This window comes from Corvus cornix, chromosome 3, assembly GCF_000738735.6.
Source record: "Corvus cornix cornix isolate S_Up_H32 chromosome 3, ASM73873v5, whole genome shotgun sequence".
Taxonomy (NCBI): domain Eukaryota; kingdom Metazoa; phylum Chordata; class Aves; order Passeriformes; family Corvidae; genus Corvus; species Corvus cornix.
Genome location: NC_047056.1, coordinates 11,655,194 through 11,678,158, shown reverse-complemented (window position 1 = coordinate 11,678,158; position 22,965 = coordinate 11,655,194). Strand labels below are relative to the sequence as shown.

General features: G+C 46.3%; 1 protein-coding gene across 3 annotated transcripts in view; it reads left to right on the top strand.

Annotated features, from left to right (window-relative positions):
* Nucleotides 1-20,864: 20,864 nt before the first annotated feature.
* Nucleotides 20,865-22,965, top strand: part of MRPS5 (mitochondrial ribosomal protein S5) — a 28,405-nt gene continuing 26,304 nt past the window's right edge. For 2 of the 3 annotated variants that reach the window (XM_039569552.1, XM_039569551.1), the window contains exons 1-2: nt 20,865-20,939; nt 22,670-22,807. In XM_039569552.1, the coding sequence (XP_039425486.1) occupies nt 20,873-20,939; nt 22,670-22,807 (205 nt within the window). In that variant the 5' untranslated portion in view covers nt 20,865-20,872. Of the gene's footprint in view, nt 20,940-21,368; nt 21,524-22,669; nt 22,808-22,965 lie in introns of those variants that run through there. The other variant, XM_010411031.4, reaches the window with a different exon arrangement.

Genomic DNA, 22,965 nt, shown 5'->3' with positions numbered 1-22,965 from the left:
AAAGGCAAAGAATCCTGTTTGGCTCTGTGGAGAAAGCAGCTGAAAACGCAGAGGAAGGGAAGCTGGTGCTGTTGTCAGTCCCTGCTGTGTGCCTTCCACCCAGCACTGTGAAGTTCCAGGATGGATTGCATCGTCACACCGCTGCAAGAGTAGGCCAGGTCCAAGGAGGGCAAATCCTTCAGGTCCCACTTCAAACTGGAGCTGTTTGATGTTAAACTGAAAAGAAAAAAAACTGTGTTAAAAGGAAGATCAAATGACCCCACCACTCTTCTGACAGAGGAGGCAGCACTGTGGAATATTTTTAGGTTTTTGAAATTTAATGGTTTGCACTTCATGATTTTCTGTGGAGAAGAGAGTGAAATGGGGAAAGAAATCTTCCTTAGGCTTTCATTCCCCTGTGTCGTAGCAGGCCTCTTCCCATCCTTTACATCCCAGAATACAGAATAACATAGGCTGGCTTGGAGAAGCTCAAGTCTGACTCCCTGCTCTGAGCAGGCCCAATCACATGGGTTTGCTCAGGGCCATGCTCAGCTGAGGTTTGAGTATCTGCAGGGATGGCAATCCCACAGTCAGCCTGGTCCCTGTTCCAGCATGTATCGTGAAAAATCCATTGCCCTATTAAATAGAGAGTCACAGAAATAAAGATTTTCAACCATGGCATTTTCCCATTAAAATATTGAATCCATATTTTCTCCCATGATGTCAGAATATTAAAAACAAAATCGGGAAATAATAGCAGATGCAATAAAATATTCCAAAATGAAGTGTAAAACATTTTCATTGTGTGCTTTTTGTCAGAACCACACAGTTCTCACAAGGTTTTTCCAGCTTTGACAGAAAGGCGTGTTCTTGGGGGTTGTTGCCTGGTCTAAATCTTTCCATACTGCTCTAACTAGAATTCTGGATAATGTTGCTGTGTGATGGGGTCCTGGCATACAGCCCAGAGCCATCCTCCTCACTTGGGCTCTGGAATAAGAGCTGATGACATGTTTGATTCTTTAACCCCTGTAGTGGCTTCTCTGCCATTGAAAAGTCTCTAACCCAAACACATTGCTCTGGGAATGCCAGGTCTGGGAGACTGCTCCATGAACTCTGGTTTTCTTTGTTTTGGCAGGCACACTTTAATGTGCAGTGCTGCTGTTTGCAGCTCGATATGTCCGTCTGGCACTGCTCTCTTCTTTCATTGTTACACACTTTGATTTTAGTGACTGGAATGAAGTTTTCTGGTTTGCTTTCATTGTTTCCAGGTCTTTCAAAAGGTCTTGGTATTGATTAAAAGATGGGTAAACTACTTCAAAGGCTTCTTAAGGACCTAAGCACAGGTTTTAAGCATTCATCTCCTGTCAGCACTGGGGAGTCCTGTGGTGAAACCGCTGTGGTACATCTGAGCCCAATTGTGCAGAGAACTCCTCAGAGGCTGAGGGGGAGGAAGACGCCTCACCCAGGCATTTTGCAGGTTGTTCCTCTATGGGAATGGTTTTTTGATTACATGAAGAGCAAACCACTTGATGTCAAGGACTTTGACCTTCCTTGGGTCACTGATGTGAGCCTGCCCAAAGGTTCTCTTATGCAGGGCAGAAGTATAAATACCATATGAATACAACCATATAAATTCTATATCTCACCATTTATCTTCCCCTAATTTGGCAACCTTCAATACAGCAAGGTGTCAGCTGGAGGAACCCACAGGAAGGGCAGCCTGAGAACTGCTTCTAGAGGCAGGGCAATCTACCAGCCCTCTGCATTCAAAACTCCTGAGCCTTGCCCCTGAAAGCTGGGTTATTTAAATCCTCACACGGATAGAGAGTCCTTCTGTTCTGCCTCCTGGCACTCATTTCACAGTTTCAAGCCTTTTCACTCCATTTCATTAAAGAAGAAGGAAAAGGAGGAGAAGGAGAAAGTGAAGGAGAAGGAGAAGTGAGAAAGAGAATAGCACAAGCTGAGATTCTGGTCCTGCACAGAATCAGTTTATTTCTGCATGTGAATATGTGTACATGCCTGTATGTATACATGCACATATATAAACAAATACGGACATATTGTACATTTGTACATAAATATAAGTACATAAATACATATTTATATAGACAAATAAATATAGGTAGGTATAAATAAAAATGAAAATACACACATACACACACACACATATATATATATGACTTATTTCCAAGAACAACTGTCCATTTTTAAAGCTGGTCTGTTTCCCCAGAGCAGCTCCTGTACAATTCCAGCACCTGACTTTCTGAGCACAGATGTCTGCTTTATAGATGAAGGAGCTGGCTCGACCACAAGTTTTGTCCTGGAGCTGAGAATAAACCTACTTTTCCCAAGTTGCCTTCCAGGGCATTTTTCTGCCACTCAGCTCTGCCTCCTGGTGTGCTCTTGCTCTGACTTGAATGAACAATATGATACCAGCATTCCTCTAGCTGGGAAATAGCCATGCTGAGGGCTATCAGACCCTAGATAGTGCAGATAGAGCCACAAGAGCAAACAGATCAAATTTTCCCATCTTTTCTCCTTCATGGCATTGGCATTTGGTCAGGACACAGCATCCTAGGCCATTCCTGTGCACAAGTGTAGTAGAAATATGATGCACACCTTTTACCCACATGGATTTTTCTACCAACAATAAAACAAATGCATCACTCAATGGCTTCACCATTTATTATTGGCCTTTGCAGTTGTTAGTGTTTTTTTCTAATATATGAAAAATAGGTGATCTCTTCAGGTGAGTTGGTCTTTAACTGCTTTCAGCATTTGTTAGACACAAGTCCCTGGAGAGAAAGAGCTCACAAGTGCCAGACTCAGCCGTTCATGCGGTTGGTAACCACGGAAGCTGCAGGTCACTTCCTGTAAACATTTATGTGGCTACACAAATGAGAAGAGTACAAAGTAGCAGAAGTATCTCTAGGATATAAAGGATCTTTACTCTTTACCCTATCTTTACTCTCCCGAGTATCTCTAGGAATAAAGGTCATGCCATAGCTATCCTATATTATTCATACAATTTACACCTGAGGTTGAGCTGGTAAAGAAACCTGGTCTGACTGTGAGTGTGGGGGGTGCAGCTGAGAAGGGGCTTCAGTCCCAGCTCAGGTGGTGTGAGAGTGACTCCAGAGTGGCTCCTGGATGGTCAGACAGGGAAGTTTCCTCAACATGAGAATGGCTCCATGGAGCATCCAGCCTCTGACCCACAGCTGGGCTGATGCCAACACTAGATCATGGCTTTGCCTGTGTGCTGGCAGCCTCCATGGCTGGCAGTCCCCATCTCTGTGGAGATCTGGGGCTTGGCTACGCCACCCTCCCAGGAAGGTGCCAAACTAATCATCCCAAATGTAAGAGCTGGCACTTTGGTCAGCTTCTGGTGTCAGAAGAGGTATTTCTCCCCAGCACCTAAGTGGGCAGAGACACTGGAGAGCACACAGGACTGTGGCAAAACTCAGGGTGAGGCTGTGCAAAAGGGGAGGACAAAGTTGATTTTAAACCAGACACATTTCTGTTGCTCTCCCATTCCTCAACACTCGCAAGCATCTAGACATGGCTGTCCAGCATTCCTTGTGGTGCCACAGAAGACTTGAAACAACAGATTCCAAGTCTCCTGAGAGCACCCATGATACTGTGTGACTGTTACTTTTACAACCCAACCCAGACCTCAGTCGGCTTCAGCAACCGAGGGAGAAGTCACACCACTGGTGTTCCAGCACCAGCGTGCACCCAGCAGTCCTCACAGTTCCACCTGCTGCCAGTTCCCAGGAATGATCTGTGTTCCATTCTGGATGGCACAGCTGCTCTCTTGACTTGCTGCATATCTGCCATTCCTTGACTTGTGCTCTGCTGCTTCTTCTGGCACTTCCACATATGTTCTCTCTTACAAGAAACTGTCGAGTTCCCTTTGCAAACCTCTTCAGGCCTGGAACATTTTACTTACTTGGACAAGACAGCTCTTCTCTTACTAAAAAATAAAAAAAACAAACCCAGGAGAGTCAGAGACAGTTAAATTAGCTCATGAATCCAACTGGCCTGCAGAAATCTACATGAATGATGTTCCTACACACTGTCACTAGCCAGCTCCTCTCTGCTGTGACACTTGTTGGTGTCTGTTGCATACCTGGAGGAAAATTTCTATGAGTCACAGGCAGAGCAAAGGAAACAAGACTTCTGCACTGGGCATGAGAGGTGAGAACAACTTGCTGTTCCTTTCTGGAGCTGCTGTGCTCTTTGTCACTTCAGGAGTGCCATGGAAATCCAAGTCCTGGACTTGTACCGGTTGGTGGTCAGGGGGAAATCCAGACTTCTCTTGGTTTTTCTCTGTGCTCTTGCCTGCTGTAGTAACAGTGCTGGAAGAAAGCAGAAGATGAAGAACTCCCAGATGAGATGAAGCTCTCCCAGCACCATTTCAAAGGTGTCTGTTGTGAACTTTGGAGCCCTGCACTGTGCAGGTAGCTGCTGGTTCACACTGCACTAAGGGATGCACAGCCACTCTGCCTGTCCCTGGCTCTTCTGCTCTCCATAGGACTGATCAGGGACACATTCTCATTCTTAATCTTCTTTCAGGTCATAAGGTTAGTTCTGCCCTGACAAAGATTCGGCTGGCCTCAGTTTTTGCCAGTTTGTTTCTTTCTCCAATCCATCTCTCCTTTTTTGAAAAAAAAAGACAAGTAAAATCAGGTTGTTATGGAGGGAAACTGTTCCCAGAAGGCAAAATGCTTCAATAAGAGAAAAAAGGGAGAGAAAAATACTGTTCTCTTTAGCCTGGCAGTAGCCAGGAAGAGCTGCAAGTCTCCTGGGGGTTCTTGTTACTGAAGATCAAAGAGGCTCAGAGAAGAATTGCCTGGTTTGGAAAAAATGCCCAGAAAGCTCTTAGCTCCATCCACAAGCCACTTCCCATCCAGCAACTCAGCCAGTTAAATATCTTGTGAGCCTCCTTCAAAGCAGTACTCTAAAAACTGCAGAGTGTAAAGTGTGATTTTATGGCCCCATGTATATTCACAAATATGTTTATGCCCTGAGCGGGTTGTAATTCTGAGGGCTCTTGCAAGGCAGGGACAGAAGCATCCAGGGAAACAACGAAGTAGGCTGGGAGCATCCACAGCATTTACCCACACGAGAGCTGTAGAAACCTGAGCAGAGAGTCATTAAGCAGAATGACCCCATAACAAGAATGTTCATCAAGAGAAGGAGCCAATGGGCCTGGCCACTATTGCTGAGCAAGTTAAGGCAAGGTCTCCCCGGCACACAGGTGCTTATTTCTTTTCCAGCATAATTCTGCAATAAAAGCTCTCTTTCCCCTAGGCATTAGTGGCAGATGACAAGCCATAAGCGTAATTGCACAGCTAAGATATTGCTCTTGCTGCAGCTAATGGTTTCTTTCCTCAAAAAATGATACTGGCAAGAATGTTTGCACTCGGTCCTTGAAGTACTCTGAAAATCGGAAAAGACTGAAGCGTTTCCTGAGCTCAAAATAGAATAATTTATTCACAAATTATATTCAGAACATTGGTACTTTATTCTGAATGAGGCAACAAATAGAAGGCAGACCAAGTACCCACCAGCCTGATCAAGTGCTTAGCAGAAAGTGCTTCTGACTGTATTTGTAATGCATGGCAGTCACTACATCGCTACAGTCAAAATATTTGACTTTGTTTATAGATGTCAAAAACATCGCTGAAATTTATCTTTCCCAAGTGACTGTGCTTCTTCCAAGCAAAGATAAACAAATGCTCCTTGCAGTGCTCTCAGATCTCTAAGTGCTTCAGTCTGTCTCAACTCATCACGATACCAAAAGTCACTTTGAGGCAGCAGGAGACTCCTGGGGCAAGTTCTCAGAAAAGTACTGCCAGCATGCTGCCCTTTTCCACCTGACAGCCAGACCCACAAATGAGATGCAGCTCACTGCAGGTTGTACTTGGGTAGGAGTTACAACTCTTGGCTTGGAGAGCTGCTGAAGTGACCCGAGGCACAGACAGGAGACACCTGTGCTGTCTCAGGGAAGGCGTGCCTCGCACTGGGATGTACCACAGGCTGCTGTCTTCCTTGGACCTGAGTAATCAACTGGTTGTTTGCTAATTGCAGTAGGTCAGCTGGGGGCTGGGGAGCTGTGTCTTAACTGGGGCATTCCTCATGGAAGGGATGTAGGCCTGCTGGAGAGAGTCCCAGGGAAAGTGTGAGGTGGTTCCAGGTCTGAGACCTGGGAAGTGTAAGCTGTGACAGGAAGTGAAAAGAAGAGGTTGGATTTATTTAACCTGTCCTGGAAATTGCCTTCTCTGTCACCAGAAGAACTGGGCTTGCAGCCTGCCCAGGCGGCTGCACACTGGTGATAAGCATAAATATTTAACATTTCATATTAATGAAACAGACTCCCGTGTGCTCTAAAGATAATAGTTGGCGAGCTGTCACTCGGAACATTTTAGGTGTGAACAGCTGCATTTTCCCCTGCAGCAATTTTCCTCAGTGAGAATTGTGATATTATTAAAGTTTGCCCAGAAAGCCTTTCAGCAGCTCATTAAACACAGCTGTGTATTCTATGTAGCATTAAAGCAATTCACTTAGTAATTAACTAAATGTATGATAAGACATTTTAACTAATATTGCTTTCCTCATGCGAGTGGTTTTCATTCATCTCAATCCAGTCCCCTCCCAGCTGATAGCATGGCAGGGGGGGATTGGGGGGGATTGACTTCCAGACAAGGTGGGGGCATGTTGCCTGTGAAGCCTCTGCATGGCCCTGGCAGACTTCTCCATCTGAGCATGTCAGGTCCTTCTCCAAAGCAACCATCTGCTCTGGACTTGCCAGCCTTCTCCCTCCTGTCTCCATCCTACTCCTCCCAAACAGCAATCTTGGGATTTCTCCACTTTTTTGCTCTCCCCTTTTGGACTTCTGTGTTTCTCCTCCTGTGTCCATAGGTACCACACAGTTTCTCACTTTGTGCTGATGCTGCTTCTCTCCTCATCAAGGGCCGTTTGCAGCCCTGTGGGTTGACCCTTGTTCCACAGTGGCTCTTCCAGGTACCTTTATTCCCTGGGGCTGTTGGATGGCAGAGCCAGAGCTGCTCTCAGCTGCACAATGGCCTCAGGTTCAGGGCAGTTTTGTTTTGCCAAGGCTTCTACATACTGGCCACCCTGGGACCTGTTGTTCTCCTGAGCTTCAGCAGTGGGGAGCAGCAGGTCTGCTGCAAGGAGGTAGCTCTGGGATGGTCTCTGACCAGTCCAGCAGCTGGCAGGTGGTCCACAAGGATGTGAAGCCATGGACTGTGGGATAAGCAAGGCCATTTCTGCAGCTAGGTTTTTGTTGTGCAGCCAGACCTCAGGTGATCCCTCTGCTCAGTACATGGGAAAATACGGGGTAAATTCAGGAACAGGATGTATACACAGAGTTTGAATCCTTGTCCTAGACGAGGAAAAAAAAATAGGATCCAGCATTATCTGCAGAGCACTAAAGCCATAATTTCACTTCTGTTATTCATAAATGGTGATATGATTTTGTTTTCCGTAACAATTAATTTACCATAGGGCATCCACTGAAAAAATGAGGTACTTTGTTACACCACAATGTCCAACATTCCTAAAGATATATGGGACACTCCCTAAATTTAAAATGGACTCACACCCCAACCTCAAGACACATTGCTTTGTAACCAGAGAATGGAAGTTAATTGGCATAAATCTTATTTTGGAATACTTTGGCCTTGTCCCAGAGCCACTCAGAAAGTTTTGTTTTGTTCACTTCCACCAGTGCATGATGTTTGTAAGGGAGATGGAAAACTCCTGGATCAATCCACTTTTCCTTACAAATAGTTTGCCAGAGACTGGAACCTCTTTGCCTTGTTAGTACGACACAACCTGCAAAGCTCAGTGTTAGACAGAAAACAGAGCAAGATGAGGAACTTGCCTTATCTTCTGAGCATTTACTGTAAATTCCCTGCCAGGCTTCCCTCCCCGGGTTACAGAATAGTTTTTCGTGTTGGTGATGAGCTGTAATGGGACCCCACAAGAGGTCCCCATTGTCACTACTTAACGTGCTGCTGAGCAGGAACCTGGGAAAATCCTGGTCATTTTCTGTTCAGGCACTCACAGCACCAGGCTGGCAGAGAAGTACCAGAGACATCACACTCTGAGTCGAAGTCTGACACCCACAAGTGAACAGGGCATTCACAGGATTCTCACTAGCAGCCTTCTTCTGTGACACAGCTTATTTAATTTTGATGATGTCAGCTGGGAGCAGTTAAACTGGACATATTAATAAACATATTTTTTCTTTTTCTTGCATGGTCCCCAAGGTATTGTTTTTCCCTCTTGCTTAATGGTGCTGTGTAACTATGGAAACCTCCAAACTCTCTTCATTCAAGTTTGCAGGGGGCAGGGGAAAGCAGGGGCAGAGAAAATGAAGAAGAGATATTTCTTTGGCAGATTTCTTACAGCTCCTAGACCCCACAAAAACAAGACACTGGTTCTTTTAGGGGAAGGTATTGCTCTTGTTCTGTGAAATCTAATGATAATTTGAACAGAGAGAAATTTTCCATCTCGGTCTTTATGTCCTGGATTTTTCCACTTATCTGGCTAAACTCCGGGTTCAATTGCCTGGATGCTTCCTAACTCACCATCCAGGCAGGAAGGAAACAGAGGGAAGAGAATCAGGAAAGCCATGGAGAATTGTAGAGGCTCCTACAGCCTCACAGGTAGACTCAACGCAGAGAAACAGGAATCAGTTTCCTGCTCATCCTCTTAGCCAGTGCATCCCTTTGCACATTCCTGTCTTCATCCCAAGGTTAGAGCTTTTGGTCTTGCCCCGCCCTGGGAGAGTGCCAATAGTGGGGACTGTGCAGTCCCTGCCTGCTCCTGGGGCAAAGGGGGTGGTGGGAGAAGGTGAGGGCAGGGGGAGTTTGCCCCTGAAGGACTTACCAGTGGTGCATGGAGAAAAGCCTCCTTTGGTTCAGGAGTCAAATGCTGCAGGTGTTGGTGAGACCAGAAGTAAAGCATCCTGAGAGTACCCCAGAGTGCAGGACATTAACACTTCACACCCTGGTGAGTGTCATCAGATGTAGCAAAAATAATGGAGCCACACAGAGGAGATGAGGGAACGTGGATGAGATTAATAATTGAGGTTTTCTTTTGCTGAGGGGTGAGAGGCTTGCATGGCAAGTGCAGGCTCTCTGGGAGCACAGGGAAGGCCTGTACAGCCCTTGTGCCAGACGTGAGTCAGCTCAGCTGCACACCCTGAGTGGGCGAAGTGACACAAAAAAGCCCCAAGGCAGGCTCAGTGAGGGTGTTACTCCCTGCTTACCCTGAAGCATTTACATCCCTCAGCAGCTGGTCCAAGTCAGTCTCACGTAGCTGCTGAGACATCCACAGCTTAAAAAAAACCCCTGAAGCAAAATGGGGAACCTCTGGAGGCTGACAAGGATCTTACACTGAGTATTTGATGGTTTGGGGCAGGAACCTGTTCCCATTTGTTAAGGCAGGGATCACTCCAGGAGCTTCCCGAGCTCTATGAGGACAGGTCTAGGCAGATGGATGCCCCATCTCTGCCCTGGAGATCTTCTAGTAAGGAGGGATTAAACTCCAGCGAAGGGGCTGATGTTACCATTGGACTTGTTCAGAATTCTATGATTCTATGTTGATTTCAAAACATCATAATGAGATGCGGTATCTGAAATCCTCACAAAACCACAGAGATGCCCTTACCTTTTGCTGGCTTTGGCTGCAGTTTCTTCCTGTGGCAATAGCCTCCATTTCACCGGCTAGTTCAAAGGATTTCGGGAGTGGAACAGGATGGTCTGTTTTCCTTACGATGCTTGCACTGCCCATCCCTTCCAGTTCATGTGTTTCCTTGTGTTTTTCTGGGCTTTCATCAGCATTACAAATGCTCTGCAGTTCTGCATGAGAGGGCTACAGTTCAGGAACTTCTTGTGAACCTGTTACAGGTCAACACTTGCCTTTCTCACAATGCCTGCAGCAGGTTTTTGCTAGTAGATTGGATAACTCAGTTTTCTACTCCTCATTGTTCCTGGCTGGCCTGATGACTAAACCAGTCTTTAAAATGCATTCTTTTCAGGATTTAAACAGAGCAATGGTTTGCTTTATCAGCAGCGTTTGGGGTTTTTTTATTTCACTCTGATGATACAGCAGAAAGTCCACTAGGTTTGAAGCTAGCAATACATCTAAGTAACCCTTGGAGTCTTTAAGTTTCTAAGTCTCCAGCATTAACATATTTTTGTGTGTTACTTTCTGTGGAGCAATGGATGTCTATGACTGCCTCATTCAGAGGAAGAAAAAGAAGATTCTTGAAGCAATTTTCAATATACATTTTTTATTGATGACCAATAGGGTTGGGACACCTGGTTCCTTATAAGACCTTTGAAACCTCCATAATCAATCCTGATCTTCACCTTCTGGTAATATTTGCCAGGGAAAAGCTCAGTCTAAGGGTTTATCCTCTCCCACCCTGATAGGGAACAGATATTTCTCTGTGTGCCTTTCATTCACATGCTGAAGACAACGTATCAGACAAAGAAAAAAAGAGAAGAAAAAAAACCCCACGTTGCTCTTGGCTTCTAAAAAGCAAAAGACCCTCAGCTCATTTCCCTTGACACAGAATTGCTGTTTTCTGAAGTCAGGTGTTTAGCTTCATGCCCTTGCAAGGATATGTACAAAAACCAGTATTTTTGCAATGGCCATCCAGAGGGAAAGAACAGAACCCCAGTTTGCTTTTGTAGCATGACCCTGTAATGACAAGAACTTTTTTTGCATGGAGGTGGTTTCTTCTGGGGGTCTTTTCAAATGGCCTGAAGATAAAGACTCAACAGATTGCTCTGCATGGATTTGCTATTGCTTGGAAATGGGATCTTTGAGGACACAATGTGCCTTCACCAAGAAAGACCTCTGTTCTTTGCTAAATGACATTGTTACCCCATGGGTCATCTGGCCTAAAGACCAAACTTTCTTGTCAGGGTTTGTGCTGCCCTTCACGCCCTGAAGCTCCCAAAATGTTAGCTTCAGTTAATGGTCTTGAACTACTCCATGGCACTCAGGGATTCTTTCCTTGTGAAATGGAGGGGTTTGCACACCCTGAGTGGTTTCGAAGGCCTGCACAGACTGGATATATTGCACTCGATTCAGTTATTAGTAACTGAGTTCTTCTCTCTGAGGCTGAAGTATCCTTTGTTGGCAAACCAGGTTTTTCCCAAGGCAGGAGGAGGAAGGGGAAGCAGTGTGGTCAGTGTAACCTGTGGGGTTAATGAGGCTATGCCATTTCTCACCAGTGCCAGTAACATTCCATAGGGTGTGTTCTGGAGCAGAACACCCCAAACACCGTGCTAAAAATAATCTCTTTCAATTGCTTACAAGTGCTCAAGCAACTTTCTATGCAGTATTTTAAAAACTATTCACTGCACGCAATTTAAGTTTCATTGCTTCACTGGGGGGGGGAGGGGGGACAGGGAGAAGATACTGTAAGTAGTTATTTTATTACTGGCTATAAACACTGGCAAAACCCAGTAACTGAAGTTGGAGTTCCAGTGAAATTTCTCAGCATAGAAATTAAATCTCCTTTTTTAGGAGACCATCTTTCTTTGGGCTTCCAAAAATTCTTGTTTTAATTTTTTCCCAAAGCCCAGTAAAAATGAAAGGTTTCTGCCTTGTTCTTTGCTTCTTTTATGGGCAAGAGAACATTGGCCTCAGTAATGATGTGCTCCTATGGGCATGCTTCCAGATGTGCCCTTGGGAGTTGCTACTGTTGTTCATGCAGCTGCCTGGACATCATTGTCCACTACAGGGCTGGACATCAGCCTGAACTTTGGGCCCTCAACAGTGGGTTGGACTGTTCATAGGTCAGGATCTGTCACATGAATGCTAAGGAGCAGAAGAGGACTTGACTTCAGGAAAATCTAGTGTCTCAGTTTGCTTTGGTTTCCTTTCCTTCAGCATGTTACCTCAGGCTTCTGCTGAGATCTTCATTTGCTGATGAAATATTTCAACAGCTTCTTTAGAAGGATGCCAAGCAAGCAGAAAATCAAAGCATGCATTATGTATGTGAAGATACTAGTTCTCAATTTTTGTACAATTGCTTAGATCAAATCTTGACAGGATGTGGCTGTGAAGTTGTTCCACTGATTTCCAGTCAACCTGTAATTGCCTGGAGATCTCAGCCTGTGAAAACACATCACAGCATCAGCCAGGGTCCCTCCAGGGGTAGCCTCGTGGTGTGGGTAAACCAGTATTGGAGATAAAAAGTGGAAAACACAGATAAGTAGGGAGCAATAAAAAGAAGGAGGAACGTATCAGCAGACTGTGTTAGAAATGATGCAGCTTTCTGTCCCTGCTGTGAATCCTCCCCAGCCCCTTTCAGGTGCCTCATGAAAGCCTGCTCTCACCAGCCTTCCCTCCCAGAGCCTGCTGCCAGGCTTTTTGACAGCCCTCATAGAATCATTTGAGTTGATAAGCACCTTTTAAAGGTCACCTAGTCCAATCCCCCTGCAATCAGCAGGGACCTCTTCAAATAGACCAGTTTGCTGAGAGCCCCATCCAACCTGGCCTTGAATGTTTCCAGGGGCAGGGCATCTACCACCTCTCTGGGCAAGCTGTTCCAGTGTTTGACCACCATCATTGTAAAATACTTCTCCTTTATATCTAATTCAAATCGACCTTTCTTCAGCTTGGAGCCATCATCCATGGTTGCATTTGATTGTGGAGATGTAAGTGCGCCTTGTGCACCCCTGGGCTGTGACTAAAATCCCTGGGGACATGAGTTCAGTTCACTGCCAATTAATAACAGAGTAGGACAATGAGGAACAAAGACAAAGTTAATAAACACCTTGCCCCACACCTCTTCCTTCTTCCATGGGCTGAATTTCATTCCCATTTTTTTACCTTCTTTCCTGCAAATAATGCCAGGGGATGGAAATGGGGGTTGTGGTCAGTTCATAACACAGAGCTGTACTTAGACCTTGCGCTACCTTAACACAACTAACTGTGATACCTGGCAGAAGCAGAGTGACTCAGGAGCTGCAAGTTGCCCTGAACCTGCAGCAGGGGATGCTCAGTTTCATGTAGAAGTTACCACTGAACTGGTGCCCACCGCTGTATTGTGGGCACAGGTCATCATCTAACTTTGAATTCTGTACAGAGCAAGCTGGGCTTTCAATAGGACTGCAAACAGCAGATTTTACACGAGTGTTTCATGAGGACAATAATCACAGCTTCCTCAGTAAACCACATGTCTTAGGAAGTTTGATGAAGCACCTAATACAACACACTGAGTGATTATGATTACAGAGATCACTGAATTACAGAATCACAGAATAGTTTGAGTTGGAAGTGACATTTAAAGGCCACCTAGTCTGCAATAATCAGGGACATCTTCAACTAGATCAGGTTGCTGAGAGTCCCATCCAACCTGACCTTGAATGTTTCCAGGGACGGGGCACCTCTCTGGGCAACCTGTTACAGCATTTTATCATTCTCATTTAAAAAAATTGTATCTTATATCTGGCCTAAATCTACCGTCTTTTAGTTTTAAACCATTATCCCCCGCTCTATTTCAAGAGGCTCCACTAAAAAGTTTGCCCCTGTCTTTCTTCTAAGACTCCTTTAAGTGTTGAAAGGCCACAATAAAGTCTCCTTGGAGCCCATTCCCTGCTCCGGGCTGAACAACCCCAGCTCTCCCAGCCTTTCCTCACAGACAGAGTAGCTTTTCACATCCTCTTTGGCAGTGTGCTCATGCTTACCTACCACACCGAAGAGAGAAAGGGCTGAGATTCCCCCTCAGTATGCTGGGATATCTGAGGCAGAGAGTTCAGACCTGTCTGACAGCTACCCTGCCTTTGTTTGTTCTGTATTTCAAACCCTGACATAAAACAGCTCAGCTGCCCTGGCCCAGGTCACCTCCACCAGCTCACAGGATTGGCAGACAGGGAATTTCTCTTTTTTTTTTAAGTTTTTTTGAGTGTTGCATTAATTTTAAATTTCTTTAATCTCTGATTTGTTAGGGAGGAAAAAAAGAAAATCTCATCACCTCTTTTCTAGAGATGTAGTTTAAAGAGATGACAGTATGCTTTAATTTTTTTAAAGTCCTCTCAAGCAAAATGGACATTCATTGTGTGCCTGAAAGCATCTGTTTTCTGAGCCATAACTTCTAATCTCTGTTATTCACAATGTACCCTTTGACTTCTTGACATTCTCTAGAGATGTCCCAGTCCCTGGTAACACGTCACCCTTATTAGGACTGATTTCTACGGACCTTGAGTGACGTCTGGGAAAACACTGGGTTCCTCCTCAGGAAGACAAGGCAGGCTGGTTCTTACTGTTGCTGGGAGAGAAGCAGTCCCCCAGCACTCCAGCCTCTTAATTTTGTGCTACTACTGTGGGCAGCCAACACAAGACTTGACTTTTTGCTTGGTTCTTCACTACATTTGCTATCTCATTGATAAGCCTTTGGTCCATAAATGGAGCTGGGTGTTGCTCAGACATCATACAGATAGGAAGCAAGTGAATGTAAGGTGCTGGGCTGCCAGGACAGTCCTGGACAGCAGTCCAAAAGATGGTGAACTTTGTGGCAGGATCATCCTTGCCACCAGCACAGGAAAGGGGCAAACCCAAGTAAGTGCAGAACTCTTTAAACGATCTTTTCCTGCTAGCTCTGACTCACCTGAGTTCCCAGCACTGACTGCTGGAGCTTGTTTAACAACCTAAGAATGTGCAAGAGAGAGGTGTCCTGAGGGTCCTGTAGTCATTGCAAAAACTGAGATACTGCAGGTCAATAAATAACCTGTTGATCTGGCAGCATTAAACCACATAAAAGATCCTTATGGGGTGACTCCGTGACAAACACTGCTCTTACTTCTCCCAGTACAGTGCTTCTAGAGAAGGAAGACAAAGACCCCAAGCAGTCAAAGGAGAAATTCCAATTTAGACCCTATAGGTTTAGTGGTGGTAGTGAGTGCCTTGGTCCTGTACAGAGTTTCTGCCTTCCTCTGGGGTAACTGGTATCTTTCAGGGTGACCAGTATCAAAATTGCCTGTTCTGTTCTTTGTTTTCTACACTCATGCTTCAGACAGAGGCAGGGATCTGAGCCCACCAGCAACAGCTTGCAGCTTTATTTCCTGCTGCCATGTGACGGTGGCCCCGGCAAGAAGCCTTTGGAAGAGGAGGTTTGCAGATATAAGTGTCCAGCTTAACTGCAGCAGCTGCTCCTGTAGGATTCCTCCCTGCACCCTCTATTTCACATCAGATTTGGGGAAGTCCAGTGTAGAATACCTGTAGTGAAGCCTGGTGTGACAGACCCCCTCTGATTTCCTGCTCTTGGAATGTGCTCATGCCAGCACAATAGCGATAATAGGACCTGTACTGACACCCTGGATTGGTCTGTTGTGCTATCACTGCCACAGCAAGTGTCTGTGTCTCCCAGCCATGCTGCCAGTGTGGAGCTCAGCAGGAGCTTTTGGAGCCAGTGTCCACCTAAGTGCCAGCAGCTGCTTTTTGGGGACAGCAGCCTTCTGCTTAGCAAATGATGTGTGTGAGACAGGTGGAGTATGGTTGGTTCCTGCCAGCAATGCGAAGGAGAACAACATGAATAATGTGCAGAGCAGATCAGTTCCTTTTTTAACTACTCCTGTGTCTCTGGCTGCTGCCATACAGAAACCAACTATGATGCATTTGGTGCCAGGTAACAATAATATTTAGATCTCAGAGGAAATGTGCAGCAGAGCAGGAGTCAGATGAATGTTATCCTGGCTGGGCCTGACAGATCTTGCTTTGTTTATTGCTCTGTATAACTGATTGACTTTTCCTGATTGCACAGCCTTCAAACCAGGTTAACTGTTACGAATGACTTATTTTCCTGTGTGACTCTCAGCACAAGCAGCAGTTGCAAGGCCCAAGCTGACCAGCTGTGTATCAAAAGTGGAGGAGTGACCAGGCAGAGCACCCAGCACGTGCTTTACATGTGAATGTTGGTATCATTTTTATTGGGAAGAAGCAGCAAGGGTTTCACCTGGTGCCACATCACACAGTGTTGTTAAGTGCAGCATCACTACAGCAGCTACAACTCTGATAATGGAGACACCTGGGATTCACGTGTCACTGCCACCTCCATGAAATTGATGCTTATGCCCAAATAATAAGAAAAATCAGGTACCCAGAACTCCTGAAGAAAACAAGTGATCAGACAAATGTGAGACAAATGGACTGAAAATAGAGGAGAAGAGACAGAGAGGAGGAGAAACCATACTGACCAGGGCAGGAATCTTTCTGACCTCAAATCAATGAGCAGGTGTATTATTAAACACCTTGAAGATTTCAAATTCCTGAAAGCTGCCTGGTTTCAGCAGTTGCACAGCACCTCTAGATTAGCAAAGATTTGTATTGTCTTTCCCACTCGCCGTGGCATCTGATCTTTGGTCCCAGAGATACACTCCATAGCAACTCTTATTGGCTGGGGTTAAACCATGACACAAACACAGGCAGGAACAGCAAGGGTAGCATTTGCAAAGGGAATTTTCATTTTGCTGCCACAAAACAAAGGAGTGACCACCTGAGAGACGGTGTGTCAGTCACTGCTGCCTGGCTGAGGAGAAGCAGGTTTTTGGCAGAAACCCTAAAAACACTGGTAGTAAAGGCATCTGCACTCTGGCAAGTGTGATGCATGGCCTCATGGATACTGTTGATGGCCTTGGTCTGGCATCTTTCATGACACCTTGTTGAAACAGGATTCTTGATGGTGCTCATCAGTGCCCAAGATGTACAAAAGCAAACTGTTAAAGTGCAGGTTTCCATGGAGAACCTATTATGCTCTTTCCCTGCATAGCTGAAGTTGCTACCAAGGAGGAGCCAAAGCAGTGCAATGCATTTGTTTGATATTGCTTTTGCAATGGGAAAACGTACACCGGGGAGTGACTTTAAAACATTCGAGATTTACAGGCAATGAGCCAGGCAAAAAACCCCCAGTGTTTTATGTTATCAGTTGTTAAAAATTATCAGTCTTGCAGAAACAAATTAACTAGATTGAGACTTTGCTATTATTCAGAGATGGGAAAACCCTGATCAAAATCACATCTCCTCTGAAATTTTTGTCTGCTGGCATTAGGGTGCACAATTCTTCCTTTATTGGAGCAGGAAGCCTGCCCTTGTATGGTCCTTTATCAGCCTGCATTGTGTCCCTCCCTGTAGCAGCACTGTGCACAAATCTATGACTAATCCTGATCTAAATCAGTTATAAGATATGATGGATTTTTTTCTCTGCCCTGAGACAGCAAAGAAATAGCTGTTAACATCACTTTGCTGAAAGTATTCCAGTGCAGGACAAACCTGATAGATGTCTCACAGGAGTGCAGTGGGATACAAAAAGCAGGTTTTGCTCCAGGATGATTTAGCCTTTTGGAAAGTCTTTTCTTAAAACGTAGCTCCATTTGTTTAGAGGGGGTGGGAGGAAAATAAGTGTAATAACTCTAAAGAAGGAGGAAATTCTTCCTCTTTGAGTTGAATCTTTAAGCTGAACTTCAGGAACCGGCTTTCAGGACTGTATATTTAATCTGTGCAGCATTCTGAGAGGCTGGTTAGCACACAAAGCAATTCCCATTGGCACAAGGCAAGAAAACTCAGCCCTGCTCGCACTGCTGGCACTGAGCAGCTGTCCCGGTGTAACAAGGTACAGTCACTAAACAGTCACTTCACTGCCTGGGTGACAAAATTGTACAAGGCAAATTCCTTCTCTTCGGTAAATGGTGCGCAGAAAGCAGCATTTCCATTACATCACCCAGTGCATAAATATAAGAGAGGGTTTAATTCTCTACATGACACAATTACTTCCAAAAGGAAGAGCTGGAAATAAATACCTCAGCGAACAAATCTGCAGGAATTTATGAGAGACTAATTGGTTTTCTCCTCGGTGACACTGTCAGGGTCACGTCCTGACACATGCGATACCTAAACGCTGTGAGAATGGGCATATTTAAAGTGCCAGAGGATAAGATAAAAACCCTGTTTAAAAGATTATGTCTTGCATCAATTTTCTGCCAGCAGCTGGTCTGCCAGAACACTACAGGAAATTCTTCTTTACAGCTTCTGGGTGTATTTTTGTTCCATAAGGTACAAAGCAATCATTGTGTTGCATGCTGAATGTATGACAAATACTGAAGACGTTGTAGGTTGTGTGCTTCTGCTCACTAATGCAAATGAGGCAATTTGTTATTGCTGTAGGCTTTAATACTGAAACCAGTGCATCAGGAAGGAGATTGGTAATGCAGGACACAAACACGCCTGTGTTGTACAAGACAGTATTTAGACCAACAACTCCACTGCCTTTGCTGCACAGAAAGGAGGAAAATAAGAAGGAAAAAAGTTGCTGTGAAGCCTCTCCAGGAAAATTTTCCCTGTCCTAGACACTGTTCTGAAAGAGCAAGACTTCATTCCCTAGCATTCTGCCTTCTCATCCTTGGTAAGGGTAACGGCTCACAGCCACAGTGGCAGGCGCTGTGCAGAGACAGCTCCCAGCCCAAGGGACTGCACCCAAGGGGACAAGGTGTGTGCAGCAGGCTGAACTGCCAGGCCGCCTTCCTTCCCCTGCTGGGAGTGACTTTAGGGTCCTGAGCAGCTTCTAAAGCACGTTTAGACTCTCACAGGTCTAGGGGACTGGATGAGATCCATCCTAGGATGATGAGGGAGCTGGTGGAAGGGCTCACTCTCCATCATTTACCATCAGTCCTGGCTGACCACGGGCTGGAGGAGGCTGGAGGTTGGACAATGTGTCACCCATCCACAGGAAAGGTTGGAAGCAGGATGTGGGGAACTGCAGGCCTGTCAGCCTGACCTCAGTGCCCAGAAAGGTTATGCAGTAGAGCTTGAGTGTGATCACAGCACCCATACAGGACAGCCAGGGGATCAGACCCAGCCAGGATGGGTTTGGGAAAGGCAGGTCCTGCCTGACCAACCTGGTCTCCTTTTATGACCAGGTGACCCACCTAGTGGATGAGGAAAAGACTTGGATGTGTCCACCTGGATTTCAGCAAAGCCTTTGGCACCATCTCCCACAGAATTCTCTGGGAAAAGCTGCAGCCCACGGCTTGGACAGGTTCACTCTTTGCTGGGTTAAGACCTGGCTGGATGGCTGGGCCCAGAGAGTGGTGCACAATGGTGCTGCATCCAGCAGATCACCTGTGGTGTCCCCCAGGATCAGTGCTGGCCCCAGTCCTGTTTAATGTCTTTGCTGATGATCTGGATGAAGGGATCGAGTGCACCCTCAGTAAACTCATGGATGATACCACGTCAGGTGGGAGTGTTGATCTGCTGCAGGGCAGGAAGGCTCTGCAGAGGGACCTGGACAGGCTGGGTCCATGGACCAAGGCCATCTCTATGAGGTTCAAGAAGGGGAAGTGCTGGGTCCTGCACTTTGGCCACAACAACCCCAGGCAGTGCTGCAGGCTGGAGACAGAATGGCTGGAAGGTGGCCCAGCAGAAAAGGAGCTGGGGGTGTTGGTTGACAGCAGCTGAACATGAGCCAGCTGTGCCCAGGGGGCCAAGAAGGCCAATGGCACCTGGCCTGTATCACCAGTAGTGTGGCCAGCAGGACCAGGGCAGTGATTCTTTCTCTGTACTCGGCACTGCTGAGGCCTCACCTCGAGTGCTGTGTCCAGTTCTGGGCCCCTCAGTTCAGGCAGGACACCGAGGTGCTGGAATGGGTCCAGAGAAAGGCAATGGAGCTGGTGAAGGGTCTGGAGCACAAGTCCTGTGAGGAGCAGCTCAGGGAGCTGGGGGTGTTTAACCTGGAGAAAGGAGGCTCAGGGGAGACCTTATCACTCTCTACAACTCCCTGACAGCAGGGTGTGTCCAGGTGCGGGTCAGGCTCTTCCCCCAGTGCTGGTTACTGGTGGGTAAATTGTCTCCTTAAGGTTTAGGGCTGGGCATGTTTCAAAGATCTGACCCAGGGGGAGGTTAACCAGGCTTGGGAAGAAGGATGTACCACTGATGGTGAACACAGAGAATGCAGAATTTATGGGCCCCAAGGACATTCAGCAGAAGTCCCAAGATAAGGCAGAGGCTAATAAAGACCACCCAGTGACTGTGCTGAGTCAGCTCTGCCTGGGTAAAAGGTAATTCTGGCAGGGGCAGATCACAACCTCCAGCTGAGAACCCACCTCAGACCAAGAGAAAGCCTGAGCATGCAGACTAACAGAGTGAGAAGAGAGAGAACCATTAGGCAATAGTAGAATACTAATTAGTAAGAGAACTACGTAACTTGTAGCCAATGAGCATGAATTGCTTTGTTTGCTGAAATGTATAAATAGTAAAAAGTTTTGGTAGTTGGTGTTCTTGATTGGTGGAATACCACAGAGGACCCAGGCTTGTGCAACTCTGAAATAAATAATCAATGTCTCTCTCGGGTGTGTACTTACTGGCTTGTTCACCTACTTTTGTGGATAAAAGTAGCACTGTAATCAGAGCAAAACCCTAAACACTTCCCTAATGCCAATATTTATTCCAAGCATCGCAAGACGAAGCACTAACAACTTTAATAGTGTAATTCAAACCATGAGACACCAATGGTGCTGGAAAAGAAGTACCTAAAAAGAGTCTCTCCTAGAAGAGAGACTTCAGCGTCCCCAGAACACAGCCCCGGACCGAGCCCGGCCCTGCAGGGCGCTGGGGACCTGCCAAGGGCTTTCCCCTTGCGGCTGTTCGCCTCCTGCCTGCCTGTGGGATTGTTAATGGTGCAGGAAGCAGCCGGGGCAGGGAGTGTCAGCAAAGGCTTCAGCTGCGTGCCAGCCGCAGCTTTTGCCTCTCGGCCTTAGTTTATCCCGAGCCATTCCCTCGCTAAGTGCGCTTTGGCATCAGGCAGCGCGCGGGGCGCCTCAGTACGGTGGCCGGGAGGGGGCGCGGGCCCGTCATGGCGGCGGCGGTGGTGGCGGCCGGCCGGGCGTGTGCCCGCGGTGCGCTCCGAGCGGCCTGGCGAGGTGATGGGGCAGCGCGGGGGGCCGGGGGAGCCTCCGCGGGGAGGGCGGCGGTCACCGGCCCGGGCAGGAGCCGCGGGAGGTGGGGGGTTTCCCCGCAGGGCGAGGGGAGCGCGCTGAGTGTGCACACCCGGACATCCATCCATGTGCGCATCCATACATCCATGTGCGCATCCATACATCCATGTGCGCATCCATACGTCCGCGTGTGCGTGCACGGCAGCACGGGCGAGGGGTTTGCAGTGTCTCTGCTGCCTTCCTATGGATCTGAGGTGTGGCCTGGTGAGAGCAGCCCCTGGTGCTCCCTTGCTCCGGGGTTTCACCGTAGGGTTGCTGCGGGATCAGGGAAATGAGGAGCATTGCCGTGATCCCCAGGCGGCTGGTCCTTGGCAGAGTGGGGGTCTGTACATCCGTGAATTTGAGTTTTATGAGCCCTTGCAGTGATTTTCCCTCCATTTTGTTAATTCCAGCGTAGGAAAAGTGCTTTGGGGTGTGTTGAACTCAGCTGCACCTGTGACACTTTGCAGTGGCTGCTGTGGCACAGCATTAAATGGCCAGTGGTGAACTCCAGACCAGCACACAGCCAGGTGGGGGCTGCTTGTGCGTGGATCAGAACATTCCACAGCTGCACACATTCCCGTAGCAGTTCTATCACTCTGGCTCCTACAAGAGCTGCATAACAATTCAGTGTTGTATCTCAGCAATGCCAACGGGACTTTCTAAACAAGTGTCAGGTTTTTTGAAAGCTTGCATTTTGCCAAGTAGTGTCACCCTAGTTGCTCTTGCATGTGTTATTCTTCTCCAGGACAGGAAATGTGATAAATACTGGATAAAATAAACATGTGCTTCAGATCATAAGTGGAGTTTAGGTGTGCAGATCTTACTCATTCTTACAGGGTGGTGGGCAAGGCAGCTGTGCCTTTGGATCAGTCGCCCTTATCCCATCAGAGTAACTTAAGTAACATCTGCCTTGAGATGATGAAGTGACATCGTTACTCAAATTATAGTTTTCTTCCCATTCTTTCTCCTCGTTGTGGACATTTTTTAGTCAATAGGAATCCAAGTTTGTTTTCTCTAATTTTTCTGTAATTTTTCTTAAATTAAAATTTTCTGGTTATTAATCCTCTTCAGTCACTTTTCAAAACTCAGCTGTATTATTTTTTTCCCAGCAGAGGTCAAAGTATACTTATAAGGAAGGGAAAACATTTTTGTCTTCTACAGTCCTCTAAAAGCTTTCTTGCCTTTCTTTCTTAAACAAAATCTAAGTAGTTAATGAATTTTGGGTCTCTTCTCATCCTCAGGGCAATCTATAATGAAGTGATGCCAAACTGTGATTAAAGCCTGAACATTAAGAGGGGCTTGAAAACAGGCCAGTGGAGTTTCCTTAGTGGAGGGAAGCATTTTCACACTCTAGTCACAAATATATCCCTAAAAAACCCCAACCATTTCTTGCAGGTAAACCAGGAAAAATCAAAGGCTGCAACAGCTTCTTAATAATTCATAATTAAAATCACTCTATCAGCAATATGCTCGAAGCCTTCTAGCCTTCTTCTCTTTGTGGCATTTTCTGTTGCAGTGTTTTCCCTCCCACGTTCTGCTTTGCACTTCAAGACAAAAGGTTCTGATTCCCTTTGAAAATCACTGGTTTTTCTCCTGGTGTGTATATTTGCAGGGAATACCGTGTTAAGAAGGATTTGTGCAGTATATAAACACCTGTCTGTCTTTGTTCCCAGGGTTTGCTTCTGTGCCAGTGAAAGGGGGTTGCAGTTCCTACTCTAGCCTGGCATGGGCTTTCCAGACACGGTGTTCCCTCTCTGCCCCCTGGACTGGGACAGTCGAGCAGTGCAGGAAAAGCAGTTTCTTCAATACATGTAAGTCTTGAGTTGGATAAAAATTATTAACTGTAGTAAACAGAAGAGGAAAGGAAAATACTGCTTTGGAGAGATACAGTCTTGAAAATCAGTGTATCCTGACTTTTTTGTATCTCCTGAGATTTCAGTTGCAGCTATAGGTGTTGACAGAAGTGCAT